Raw genomic sequence first — 14,480 nt, forward strand, 5'->3', positions numbered from 1 at the left:
CTTCAACTTAAAGTTTGCACAACTGTGAGCTCAAAAGAAAACTAGGAATAGAAGAGTAGGTGTACTTATGAGCCTACAGAGAAGACAGACTGGCAGGAGGCACCCTCCATTCTGAGGACATGGACATCAAGGACTTCCAACAGCTGAGTTTCCAGAGGGCAGGCACCATGTCAGTCTCTTTCATCACCCCCATGCCTAGCACAGGGCTTGGTTTGAAACTGCTGAACAGATGAATGAATGCCCCTTCCTATAGGCAGGTGTGTCTTTTGGGTGCCTTAGACTGAAGAAAGCCCAAAGTACCTGAGTCTGCTGCAAGTACTCGCCTCATATTCCAGAATAAGACCACCCTGTCTGCTAAGTCCCCAGGCCTATATATACTAGGATCATCCCTGGTTAGAAGCACTAGATTGAGGGAGGAGGAGGTGGTTAATAAAATTTACCTTGGAGGTGTGTCAATGAAATGCCCCAGGGGCCAAGCAGGGATGCCAGTAAATCAGTGGACCAGGTGTAAACAACAGGGAGTGGTGGGACTGTAGAAACTGGAGCCCTCCTGCCTCCTTCCTAAGGGAAGCAGCTGCTACTCAGCTGGTCTACCACTGTCATGCAGGCATTCAACTTGAAAACAGAAATCCAGATTTCTATGTGAAATGTTCTTATTTTTAGAACACTAAAAGGGCCAAACTAAAATATCTAAGCATCAACTTGCAACCTTTTTTTTTTTTTTTTTTAATTTTTAGTAGAGACAAGGTCTCCCTATGTTTCCCGGGCTGGTCTTGAACTCCTGGACTCAAGCAGTCCTCCCTCCTCTACCTCCCAAAGTGCTGGTATTACAGGCATGAGCCACCATGCCCAGATTCCATCCTTGCTTCAGTTTACCTATTAGCCAGATAATTCCTGGCAGGCTGTAAGCAAGCAGCCAAATTCTCATCATCAAGAGGAGCAGAAAGGGGAAAGGGAGATGGTAATGATAAGAAGGTAGCACAGGAAGCCCTTCAAAACCCAGGTAGGCTGATGTTTATTCTGACTACTGACGGTTAGGAAAGCCTCTTTTTCTAGGTTTCATCAACAAGATTAACAGAGTAGATTCAAGAAGGAGGGTTAGAATGAGACTGGTGAACTGCTGAGCTACATGCTTCGAGTCCTAAGGAGGCCAGACTCTTGCAACAATCCTGTCACTGTTCAAAATATTTTTTGTACCTCCTCTTGGTATCATCTTTGAACCAGATTTTAAGACACAAACACAAAATCTGTCATTATTTTCAAGTACACCAATCCCTTTAGTCGGACTGACACAAAATTGATACTCCCCAGTCTATGCTCACCTTGTTCACCAGACCTGGCTATGAGAGTCTTCAAATGCTTTGCCCAAATCACACCTAGCTATCCTCAAAAGCCAAGGGCTCAGAAGCACTGAGAGAGGTTCACTGATAAGAACAAACCACAAGCTGGACAGTGAGTTCAAAACCAGAGTTCCAGAGAAGGTTTTGAAAAAAGCAGCATCAAGAGGATGAGGTTGTAATGTTAACAGCAGCTACCATTTATTAAGCCCTGATCATATGTCAGGCACCGGGGCAAGATGCCTTCCATGCCTCAATTCATCCAAGTCTCATTGGTGAAGCACATCATATTGGTCCCATAGGAGGACAGATATGGGGCTTTTCAAAATCAAGCAGCTCAGAAAAGCAGAGCAGAGATTAAAGCCCAGACCTGCCTGGCTCCAAAGCTCATACATGTTTTGACTCACTTCTATGATTCTTTCATGGTCAGATGTCCTAATAAGTTGTGCCCTGAGAGCTGAGGGAATGATGCTGGGACAATGAGATCACTTAGTATACCTACCAGCCCAGGCCCTTCCTTGGCAAAGACTTCCACGGGCCAGGTAAGAAACCACAGTCCAAGAGAAAGAACAAGCACAAGTAGCCTCACTCTGCCTAGGCAGTGTTCTGAACAGGAGAGAGAGAGACGCAGGCCAGCCCTTGGTCAGCTGTGAAATAAACCCATGCTCTGGTGCCTTCCCAGCCAGCTCCTCAGGGCTCCCTTCCATGCTAGACTATGAGCACTCTCTTCTCCCTATCACCATCACTCCAAATACCAGTTTCCTCTCAAGTGACTGGCAAGAAATGCTAGATAAGGTGTTAGCTGACAACAGCTTACCATGTCACACTTCCTTGCACTTGTATCTGAATAAGAGATTCTTACAAACCAAAGCCTACAAGATCCAAGGGAATGAATGAATCTCTAATGGTGGGTTGATAGACACTGTAACAGAGACAGACTGCCAGGGCAACATTTTGGGACAGAAGCCTGCCTGACATAGCCCAAATTAAACCACAGAAGCAGCACTACCATACTAAAAAATTAACAGCTGACATGTATTAACCATTTACTGGTCATATCAGGCCAGTTTCAGTGCCAGTTTCTTTATATATAATCACATTGAGTCTACACTAAAACCTTAAGAGGGAGGTACCAACACTGTTTTACAGATTAGGAAACAATGCTCAGAAAGGGTCAAATTGCCAAAGTGAGAGGCAAAGGGATCTCACGAAGGGCCTGTGCTCCTTCCACAAGGCTCCACTACTGTACCTTCCCCCACTGTTCACCACCTTTTTAAAGCCCAATAACACACAACCACAGCCCTTCAGAGTCTCCTGACATGTGGCATCCCGGGGAAGTGCCACAGCAGGAGCCAGGGAGGAAGGCTGGCTCCAGATCATACTGTGATACACACAGCCAGCCTTTCCTAGGTGAGCATCAACCTGCCCAAATGCCTTTCGGGAGGACAATTCCAGGTCATCAGGAACACTTACCTGGACTCCAGCCTCTGAAAAAAGGATCATAACCACCTCCACCCCATTTGCACTGTTGTGAAGGTGGCTGGCTGTGTAATTTAGATTTTTAAATGACATCAGGGCAGCAATTTTTATGGTATGAGAGAAAATATGCTTCAACTCTTACTTGTGCTTAGCACATGATGAAAGATTATGACAAATGGATACAGCTTAGGAACAGACATAAGGATAAAAGCAGCTTCTGTTGATGAAAGTCAGTATTAACATTTTTTCTGAGACTAGACTCAATAGAGCTAATATAAATGGGCCAGAATAATTATGCTCTGAAAGCTCATCTATTTGGTTGGACTATTATCCAAAAGGGACTTCCTAACTCAGTCCTTAAGTAAATTCATCAGCTTGCCTTTGTTAATTGTGCATCTGCTAAAGCTCACAATGGGGAGCACAGCATCCTCATAAGCTACAAAGTTGTTGGGGGGACACAACCCTGGTCCCTCAAGGCTCTTTTCTGGGCCATTCCATCTCCAACATACGTCAGAGACAGCCCCAACTTCATGCTGTAGCCAGTTCCATTCTCGGGGGCCTCTGGGATCCCATTCACACTGTCCTTGAAGAAGACACAAATAAACAGCACCAACAGGATCTCAGAGGGCATTAAAAACTCAGAAGGTCTCGTGACTCCTAACTGTATGTTTTCTCCTGCTCCACAAAGTGGGGGAAAAGGCAGACAGAAAACAAACGATTTCAGAGACAAGGTGGAAGCTTGCCATGAGCCAGAGGTGAACCACAGCTAAGCTGGATTGTTATTAAATTCATCACAATTGTCATTTGCACTTCAAGGACCTCCAGCTCCAGAGCTTCCTGCGCTTTATCTAACATTTAGTGGGAGCCCTAGGGGTTGGGGAAGGTGGCCAGGGGAGGGTGAAACTGTCAAAGAACTGACAGTGAGAGCTTCTCAAGGGAGAAGAGAGGGAGGGCATTAGGAGCTGGTCAAGGGCAGGCTGTTGCTGGGACAAGCCAAGGAAACAGGGCCAGGAACCGTAGTGTGCTGCACCAGGCCAAGCTCAGGGCCTTTTTGCGCATTCTCTTCCTGCCAGTGGCAGGAGCCCTAATCAGTGAGGTCTAGATTAATGAATAGTGGTCCAGAAAGAACAGGGAGCTAGAGACAAAAGGAAGGAGAATAGAGATCGAGATAAACTGAGAAAGTATAAGAAGAGAGGAGTAGAGGGGGGAAAAAAAGTCTTACTTGGAACTGATGCCCACCACACAGGCACTCAGCTTTTGAGAAGAATTCTGACATTCACAACTCTCACAAACTGACTGACTGTGCGATTTTGGCCAAGTTACTTAATGTCTCTGAGGTTTAGTCTTCTCAAAATGAGGATTAAAAACTGTAGTTGCCTACTTCATAGTGTTGGTGGGAGGATTAAATGAGAATACATATAAAGCACTCACTACAAGGTTTGGTACATGGAAGATTATATTAATTTATCATCATCATCATCTTTTTCCCAAAGGGAAACTGTGCCATAAGCTTTAAACAAAGGCTGGAAGACGCAGGGATGGGGAGGAAGAAGGCTACCTACTCCATGATCCACTGCCAGCCACACTCGCATAAGAAAGAAACATAAAAGCCCACCCTACTCCCACAGCACCCCTGCTGAGAGGGAGGCCTTCTCAGACCTCATCAGGGATCCCTCTCATTTGCAGTAAGACATTTACCGGGTTCTGATGACTGAGGCAGAAGGTGAGGCAGGCGGCCATCAGCAGCCCAAGGAGCATGCCCAGAGGAGCCATACTAGATGAAGGCAGGCTCTGGTGAGCAGTCAGAAACCTATAGGTGCAAGCACAGAAAACAGAAGGTCAATGAAAAACTAGTTCTTGGTGTCCCTGCACTGTGATTCCCACGTTGCCACTTGCTCACAGATGTCAGACATTTCCTGCATAGAGGTATAACGAGTCTTCTACCACTTCTAGATAATTCTGAGGCCTCCATCTCCCATGGTGGGTCCAGCCATCCAACAAGAGATATGCCCTGGCTAGAACCATACAGTCAACCAAGACTCCTGCATAAGCTGCAACAGCCATGGTCCCTTCCTTCTTCATTAACAACTTGTTATCAGGTTGTGGTGGGTAGCCTTGACTATGAAAAGGAGAGAGGGAAACTAACCAACTGATCTGCATGTGAACAAACATGGACCCAAATCCACATAAGTCTTTGTAACCATCCACTTCTAAAACATACTCCATTATCCTTCTTGAAGACAGATGGCATCAATATTGTTTAAGCCAGCAAAGTTCAATATCTCCAAGCCACTAACCCTCTCACAATAACTTTCAGTCAAACAAATCAAAGTACGAGCCCCATAGCTACTACAAGGAAAGGCAAAGGCAGGAGGATCACTTGAGGCCAGAAGTTCAAGACCAACCTGCACAACATTGTGAGACCCTGTCTCTACAAAAAAAAAAAAAAAAAAAATTAGCCAAGCATTGTGGTGTGAACCTGTAGTTCCAGCTATGCAGGAGGCTGAGGCAGGAAGATCACCTGAGCCCAGGAGGTTGAGGCTGTAGTGAGCCATGATTGCACCACTGCACTCCAGCCTGGGTGACAGAGTAAGAACCCATCTCTACTGGAAAAAAAAAAAAAAAATTAAAAGGATATAAGGATGAAACGATATCCCATGTTCATGAATTAGAGACTTGATACTGTTAATAACAATACTACCCAAAGCAACATACAGATTCAGAGCAATCTCTGTTAAAGTCCCAATGGAAAAACATATCCTAAAACTCATATGAAATTTCAGGGGACCCAGAATAGCCAAAATAATCTTAAAAAAGAAAAAAAGGTTGGGTTTGGTGGCTCAACACCTATAATCCCAGCACTTTGGGAGGCTGATGGGTGGATTGCCTCAGCTCAGGAGTTCAACACTAGCCTGGGTAACATGACCAAAACACGGTCTCTACCAAAAATACAAACATTTGCTGGGTGTGGTGGCGCATGCCTGTAGTCTCAGCTACCCAGGAGGCTGACACGGGAGGATCCTGGGAGGCAAAGGTTGCAGTGAGCTGAGATCATGCCACTACACTCCAACCTGGGAGACAGAGTAAGTACCCATCTCAAAAAAAAAAAGTAAGTAAAAGAAGAAACTTAAAGGACTCTTCCTGATTTCAAAACTTACTACAAAGCTACAGTAATCAAAGGGTGATACTGGCATAAGGATGGACAGACAGACCAATGGAATAAAATTGAGAGTCCAGAAATAATCACATATATGGTCAATTTTTGACAATGGTACCAAGACCATTCAAGGAGAAAGGACAGTCTCTTTAAGAAATGGTACTGATACAACTGGATATCCACACGTAAAAGAATGAAGTTGGACTCTTACATCATTTATAAAAACTAACTAGAAATGAATCAAAACCCTACATTTAAGAGCTAAAACATAAAACTTGGAAACATAGATGTAATCTTAATGACCTTGGATTGGCAAAGATTTCTTAAATATGACACCAAAAGCATAGGCAACAAAAGAAAAACAGATAAATTGGGTTTCATCAAGATTAAAAAGCTTTTGCATCTCAAAGGATATTATCTAAATAGTGAAAAGACAGAATGGGAGAAAATATTTGTAAATCACATCTCTGTTAAGGGTGTATTGACCAGAACATGTTGAGAATTCCTAAATCTCAACAATAAAAAGACAAGCATCCCAATTTAAAAATCAGCAAAGGCAGGAGTTCAAGAACAGCCTGAGCAATATAGCTAGAGCTGATCTCATAAAAAAAAAATTTTTTTTTTAATTTTAAAAAAGCCACGTGTGGTGGTATGCACCTGTAGTCCCAGCTACTCAGGAGGCCAAGATGAGAAGATCTCTTAACCCCAGGAGTTTGAGGCTTCAGTGAGCTATGATAATGCCACTGTGCTACAGCCTGGGCAACAGAGTGAGATTCTGTTGCTTAAAAAACCGTAAGCATGGCCAGGTGGGGTGGCTCACGCCTATAATCCAAGCACTTTGGAGGCCAAGACGGGCGGATCACCTGAGGTTGGGAGTTCAAGACCAGCCTGACTAACATGGTGAAACCCTGTCTTAAAAAAAAAAAAAAGTAAGCATTGAAAAATTAAAATGGGCAAAGGACTTGAATAAACATTTCTCCAAAGAAGATATACAAACGACCAATAGGGACATGAAAAGGTTCTCAACATCACTAACCATGAAGGAAATGCAAATCAAAACCACAATGATATACCACTTCACACCCACAAGGATGGCTGTAATTTTTTTTTTAAGTAAAATAACAAGTGTTGGTGAAGACATGGATTCACTGGAACCCTCGTACATTGCTGGTGGAGAGAGAAAACAGTGCAGCCGTTTGGGAATAGTTTGGGGGCTCCTCAGAAAGCTAAATACAGAATTACCATATGTCCCAGTAATTCCACTCCTAAGCATATTCCCCAAAGAATTGGAAACAAGGACTCGAACAGATATATGTACATCAGTGTTCACTGCAGCATTAACCACAATAGTCAAAATGTGGAAGCAATCCAAGTGCCCATCAAAAGATGGATTTTTTAAATGTAGTATAAACATAAAATAGAATATGATTCTGCCATAAAAGGAATGAAATTCTGATACCTGCCACAACACGGAAGCTTGAAAACATTATGCCAAGTGAAATAAGTCAGACACAAATGCTCAGACACTGTATGATTCAAATTATATGAAATGTTTAGAACAGACAAATTCATTTAGATAAAAAATAGAAAAGCAGTTATCAGGTTGAGGAAAAGGGGAAATGAAGAGTTACTCCTTAATAGGTGAAGAGTTCCTATTTGGAATAGTGAAAATATTTTGGTCTATTCTAGTAAACTAGAAGAGAAATCAAGAAAACTTAATTCAAATTAGCAAATGATCTAGGAAAGAAAGGCAGAAGGAAAAGCAAAACAAACCAGAAAACCTTAGGAAAATTCAGTATGTGTCAGTATCAGTCCAGACCCTTACAAGAGGTTTTAATATTTATCCCTCAGCCCCAGTATACCTCATTAGGCAGTTTACTCAACTGAGGCTTAAGTGAGTTAATTACACAGCAGCACCTCTGAATAGCGTGGTGTTTAACTTTTATCTATCCCACTCCTGCCACATTCCTCCCTGCTTCACCTTCAGAAACTGGACGTGTGGCCTGACTGCAGTGGGACCTAAAGCCTGCTTGAATCCACTCTCAGAAGTCACTACCCCTCTGCCCAGCCCATCTTCTCAGGGGTAGACAGAAACTTTCCCTAAGGACATCTGCAGCCATGAAGGAAAACAGCCCTGCTGGACCGCCACTGTGCTAAAAAAGCACAGCCAAATGGAAAAGCAAAGGCTCGGGTACTAAAAATAGCTGCTACACTCACCCAGCAGCAAAAGCCTTAGCTTTATGCCAGTTCCCCCCTTTTTTGCTGACAAAATGGAGCGGCTAACTGCCACGAGAGCTTCCGCCAGCAACCTGGCTCCCTGGTGCACCAATCACACTGAAAGGCAGGGAGTGAGTTCACAGCACCACACTAGGTTCTGGACAGGTGACTGGCCATCCCTGGGTTTGAGCAGGAGAGGGGCCAGGCTGGGTGAGGATGAACAAGGGGCAGGGGTCACCACATCAGGAGGGAGAAGGCTAGAGAGGCCTAGGGACATGGTTCCTAAGAGGGCACAGCCCTAGAGCTTCCTATACTGCTCTACACTTTTCTTAATCCTGCAGCCTTGGCTGTGGGAGAAAAAGAGAATAAAGAAAGAGCATTATCAGGGCAATGTATGACAAAACAAAGATGTCCCCAAAACCACAGATGTCCCTCCCCTTCCATGAGAGCCTCATGTGTACACACACACACACACACACACACACACAGTTATGTGCTCCCTTCTTACAGCCTGGGATTAACAATGAAACTGGTGCCGGGGAAAAAGGAGGAGGAGGAAGAGCTAAATGAGAGGGAAATACTCAAGGGCAAGGAAGACAAATGAGCAGAAGGAAGAGGCCCAGAAGGGACTGAGGAAGAAGAGGTCAGGGGCAGCTGATGCATAAACAGCAGCTTTCCCAACTCCTTGGAGTGGGAAGGGGAGTGGAGGGTGAGAGAAATGGCAGCTCCCACAGGGATCCCAGCCATCTCCATCTCCTGCACACACGCTAACACTGTCAGAAACATTTTCTGCCAATACTAAGGATGAGAGATGGATTCACAAGTGGATCCTTCATCTTCCCTCAATAATTCCACATGGACTGCACACCTGACCTAGTTATTGCCTCCGCATATTTTTCCGCAAAACAGGGAGAGAGAACAAGAAGAGAAAGAGAGAGAGGACAAGAACATGGAGCTGAGGTGGGCAGTGCAAGAGGTATGGGGAGATTGGGAGGACTGAGGAGAGACCTAGGTGAGGCTGGGAGGAAGGAGTGAGATAGTTTCTCAGGCTTCACCAGGACATTCAGAGAGCAAGACTCTGCAGCATGCAGGCACAGAAAATAGTGTTCTCTGTCCTTTTAAGGCCTGGCCAGCAGCCGCCTCACCTGGTCTTGGTCCTTACTCAAGAAGTGGCAGGCATAGTTTGCCCTGGGCTTTATGCTAAAGCTGAAGGAGAAAGGGAAGTAGCACACAGCTATGCTCTGCCAGAATGGCCCACCATCACAAGCAGGGACAGAGGCAGCAGCAGCAGAAGCCAGCTGCAGTCCCTGGCATAAGTAAAGCCAAAGTCATGGCATCCTGTTGAGGCACAGTTTGGCACACCTGGTCTGATGATGGTGCCTTCCCAAACTACTTGCCACCCATAAACTCTGGGTTCACCTCATCAATGGCCCCTGCATACTCCGCGAAAAAAAAAAAAGAAAGAAAGAAAAGAAATCCTTCTCATCATCCTTGGCTTTCAGTGGAAGACAGACCTACAACTTTATATTTACAGCCCTCTTCTGACTTAAAATACCATCACTCTGTCCAGGAAAGGGGAAACTATTTCAATGTTTCACCAGTAACTCTTTCCTTAAGTATCCTTGGGCTTTGGGACAAAAGAGATAATAAGGTACTTGAGATGCCCATTTTTCTATCAAAAGTGGCCATTTGTAGGCTGTACCTCTGCTTAAAGAGAGGTTGGATGCACTCACCAATCTGTATTGCCAGCTTACTGCAGCCCAGAGCAGATGCCTGGGGAGCAGGTGGGAGGAGGCCACTCAGCCCCCACCTCCCTCAGTGCCTCATGTCTTCCACACAATTCAGACAAAACTGAGGGAGGGGACTGGGCCTTGTGTAAACAAGACATCTCTCCTTAATGTCTTTTCTCCAGAATGGAAAACCAAAGAATGGAATAAGGATGGCAAGAAGCCAACAAAGGGAGAGGGAGCAAGAGTGCTGGATCTCTGGCAGCTTTTGACACACCTGGCAGGACCCATGGACAGTAGCTGCTTAAGAATTTCAGGACCAGAGCACAGAAAGAACTGGAAAAGGTTCTAAGTGTTATGGGCAAGCAAAGACAACTCAGTAGCCTGCCTTGGAGCTCTCAGAATTCCATCTTATAAAATGCTCATGTTATTAACCTACAGTGTCTGTTCACGTATTTCCCAAATCTTCTGGAGAAAGTGAAAGGGCAAGAATTCCTACTTCCATTCTATAAGGAAGAAAGTGAAACAAAGAGACAAAAGAAACAAAAACAATGGGTAGTAAAACGCATGGACTTAGAGTCGGACAGACCTAAGGCCAATTCTTGGCTCTGCCACTTCCTAGCTATGTGATCTTGGACACAACTTCACTAGGCCTCAGTTTCTTCACCTATAAAATGGGTATATTAAGAATTTCTACTTTAAAGGTTGGTAGCAAGGATTAAATAAAGAAATGAATAGAAAGTGCTTGGGATAGCACCGAGCACCTAATTATCACTTCATTTTTTAACTGGTTGTTTTTTTGAGACAGAGTCTCACTCTGTCATCCAGCCTGGAGTGCAGTGACATAATCTTGGCTCACTGCAACCTCTACCTCCCAAGCTCAAGCAATCCTCCCACCTCAGCTTCCCGAGTATCTGGGACTACAGGTATGTGCCACCATACTTGACTAATGTTTTTTTTTTTTTTTTTTTTTTTTGAGATGGAGTTTCGCTCTTGTTACCCAGGCTGGAGTGCAATGGCACGATCTCGGCTCACCACAATCTCCGCCTCCTGGGTTCAGGCAATTCTCCTGGCTCAGCCTCCCGAGTAGCTGGGATTACAGGCGTGCGCCACCATGCCCAGCTAATTTTTGTATTTTTAGTAGAGACGGGGTTTCACCATGTTGACCAGGATGGTCTCGATCTCTTGACCTCGTGATCCACCCGCCTCGGCCTCCCAAAGTGCTGGGATTACAGGCTTGAGCCACCACGCCCGGCCTGACTAATGTATTTTTAATTTTTGTAGAGATGTGGTTTCACCATGTTGTCCAGGCTGGTCTCAAACTCCTGGACTCAATTGATCCACCCATGTCAGCCTCCCAAAGTCTTGAGATTATGGGCCTGAGCCACGGTGCCTGGTCCACTCCATCACTGGAATGGAAATGATGACTGCTGCCCCTGGACCTACAGCCCATCAGGGCCAGGCCAGGCAACCACTCTCCAAATCTCCTGCTTCCTGCAAGATCCACACACTCCCCAGCTGACCCAGGCCTCAAACAAGGACCAAAGCCTTTTGCTGGGTAGCTACTCCTATGAGGTAGAAAATACAAGTTAAAGGATGACCCCCTGGCTGAAAATGAAGAAACCTGAGGGAGTTTTCTGCTGAGCCCCAAGACCCAGCCCACTCAGCAATTGGCCCAGCATATTGGCATCCAGAGTGTCAAGCCACCAGCACACAGAACTGCCAGCTGCAGGAACAGCTGTAAGACAATCACCTGCTTTGCAAACTGAAGGTTAGAGGATGAGCTTTTCCACAGACACACATTCATTACTATTTATGGGCTGCACAAAGTCATATGCACACATATAATCACTTACCTCTACACAAACAGAAGTGCACTACCTAATTTAAGCAGACAAATATGAAGCTGAAGAAATAATGCAAAGAGGATGCTGAAAGGACGCCCCTGACAAGAGAGAACAGTGTGCAAAAGCTTAAGAAAAGAAATAGAATTTGAAAGACAAGAAAAACAAGTTTGGAGTAGTCCGGCAAACAGGATTCTTCCCCCTAAGACAATACTAAACAGAAAGTCAAGAGGTACATAGCAATTAAATGGAAAGTCTTTGAACAGGAAAACAAACGTGGCTTCTAACTATCCAGCCCCTAATTGGCTAGGCAGCTGTATTGGAACATCCCTGAGCCAGTGGCCATTTGTACAATGGGGACAGTATCTGCCCTGTGTTTTGAAGTCATGCCTTTGGCCAAGCAAAGAGGGACTGCTCTCAACAAACCCAAGGCACCCAAGAAAAAAGGTTATTAGAGGAGGCTGTTAGAGGGTAGAGGGTTCACAATGAATCCAAGCCTCTGCCTAACCAGAGAGCTACAAAGCCAAAATCCACTCTGCAGCCTGCAAGGGAGAAGAGTGGCAATACAGGTATTAGCCCTGCAAGAGGGCACAGGGAGCCAAGAAGGGCTCCACAGGCCCAGCTGGGAATAGGCACCAGGAGTGAAGGCAACATGGGATGGGATGAAATGGAAGGGCAGTGAGGGGCATTCCTAGCCCTTCCTCTGTACTCCCAGAGGTGGAAAATGACCTACAGTCCATTCCCATTCCAGTAGAGAAGAATACAGATCCTCAAGAAGGTAGCAAAACAAACTAGGAAAAAAAAAAACTGCAATCACAGAGACAAAAGATAATGCCTCCAATGAAAAGAAATCAAATGCCACGACCAGACGTGGTGGCTCATGCCTGTAATTCCAGCATTTTGGGAGGCCGAGGTTAGGAGTTTGAGACCAGCCTGGCCAACATAGCAAAAATCCATCTCTAAAAATACAAAAAAAGGAGCCAGGCATCATGGTCCATGCCTATAATCCCAGCTACTTGGGAGGCTGAGGCAGGAGACTCACTTGAACCTAGAAAGAGAAGGTTGGTTGCGGTGAGCCAAGATCACGCCACTGCACTCTAGTCTGGGTGACAGAGTGAGGGTCAGTCTCCAAAAAAAAAAAAAAAAAAAGAAGAAAAAGAAAGAAATCAATCACATGACAAGCAGAGTGACTGAATAAAAAGCCTAGCTTGGCCCTCTCCAAATCTGTCCTACTTGGCCACAGCTTTTAAAGCATCTGAATGCTGGAAGAATGCAAGCTTAAGACTCAATCTTTATTTGGACTGCTGAAGACCTAGAAGACATGGCAGGCACTCAATACCCACAGAGAGAACAACTGGAATTCAATGCCATTAGGCATGGAACTTAACAATGGGTCCAGGAAGGCTGTGGCAACCTCATATCTGTTGAAGACAAAGGAGCAGACAGGGCTAAGGCAGGGCAAGAGTTTCGGTGCTATCAGCACAGAGGTGATAATCAAAACAACAGGACCAGAGTGACTGTCTTAGGGAGAAACCTTAGAGAGAAAAGGACAATGGGCCAAGGATAGTCTTCAACTCATGGCTGCAGGTTAGAAAAAGGGAGCAAGCAAGGAAACCAGAGGAGCAGCCACAAGATTAGTGCAGAACTACAAAGGTCAAGAGAGTGAAGAATCATGAGAAAATCAAGTTGTAGACAACAATGTCAGGAGATCAGTCACTGGATTTGGCAATGAGGCAGTCAGAGGGCCCTTCAAAAGAGGTCCACATATGAAGGCATAGAGGCACAAGAGTAAGCCACTCCGAAAGGCTGAATGGGTCCACTAAAGTTTGAAGATTTGAGGCCACATTTCTAAATGTTCAATATTTCACTAGAGTGTTAATGAGAATAGAGAACAAAATCCCTCCAGTGGTGCAACAGAGGGATTCTTCAATGCCATACATAAGTTCCTCTGATTGGTGTAGAGCCACCCTCCAACACACACAACTTCAGGGCAATGACACACACAGTCACTCCAGCAGAGGGAGAGGGCAGGGAGGCAAATTTTCCCAAGCAGAAAGTCTCATCAGACACAATTCTACCTTCTTTGGACTCTCAGCCATGCCTCAGACTTCTCAGTAGCTTTAGTCCTTACACTTTGTGGAACTGTAATATAACTGTAGTAATCGCATGGCAGAGAGAGAGAAGTACCCCAGTGCCACCTCTTCCTCTAGTATTCAAATGTACTATCTGGGCATCCCAGAGGAAAATTAATTCTGTCAAATAATAATTATAGTCAACACTTAGAGAACTTTCCATGTTGCAACCAAAGTATTAAGCTCATTTACTCTCCACAACAACCCTCTGAGGTGTTTCCAATATGCTGCTCATTTTACCCATGAGGGGACCAAAATTCAGAGAGGTTAAGTAACGTGCCAGAGTTCATGCAGCCAGAGAGCAGTAGAGTCAGGATTCAAAGCCGCTTTGGCCCCAAAAGCCATCTCTTTCCACAACTGTGCTGTCTCTCCAGGGGTCTGTGAAATCAGCCGCAGAAACTGGACTCATCATTTTATTTTTTCTGCAACAGTATAAATAAAAAGGCACATTTTGTGTCAGGACAGAAATTTTTAAATGAGCCTACTGGGGCCCTCTTGTGGAAAGACCCACTTCTACCATGTTCAAGTTTCTGCACCACACGCACGCACACCACGCACAACAGCTTGATTACTAAATGCCCTTGGCA

The 14,480-nt window shown here is 45.0% G+C and overlaps 1 protein-coding gene across 4 annotated transcripts in view; it reads right to left on the bottom strand.

Moving 5' to 3' along the window:
- The window catches only part of SIL1 (SIL1 nucleotide exchange factor), a 243,705-nt gene that overhangs the window by 169,846 nt on the left and 59,379 nt on the right, over positions 1-14,480 (bottom strand). For all 4 annotated transcript variants that reach the window (XM_035285917.3, XM_078360555.1, XM_008985639.5 and 1 more), the window contains exon 2: positions 4,515-4,626. In XM_035285917.3, the coding sequence (XP_035141808.1) occupies positions 4,515-4,589 (75 nt within the window). In that variant the 5' untranslated portion in view covers positions 4,590-4,626. The remainder of the gene's footprint in view (positions 1-4,514; positions 4,627-14,480) is intronic.

Source organism: Callithrix jacchus, chromosome 2 (genome assembly GCF_049354715.1).
Source record: "Callithrix jacchus isolate 240 chromosome 2, calJac240_pri, whole genome shotgun sequence".
NCBI classification, from domain to species: domain Eukaryota; kingdom Metazoa; phylum Chordata; class Mammalia; order Primates; family Cebidae; genus Callithrix; species Callithrix jacchus.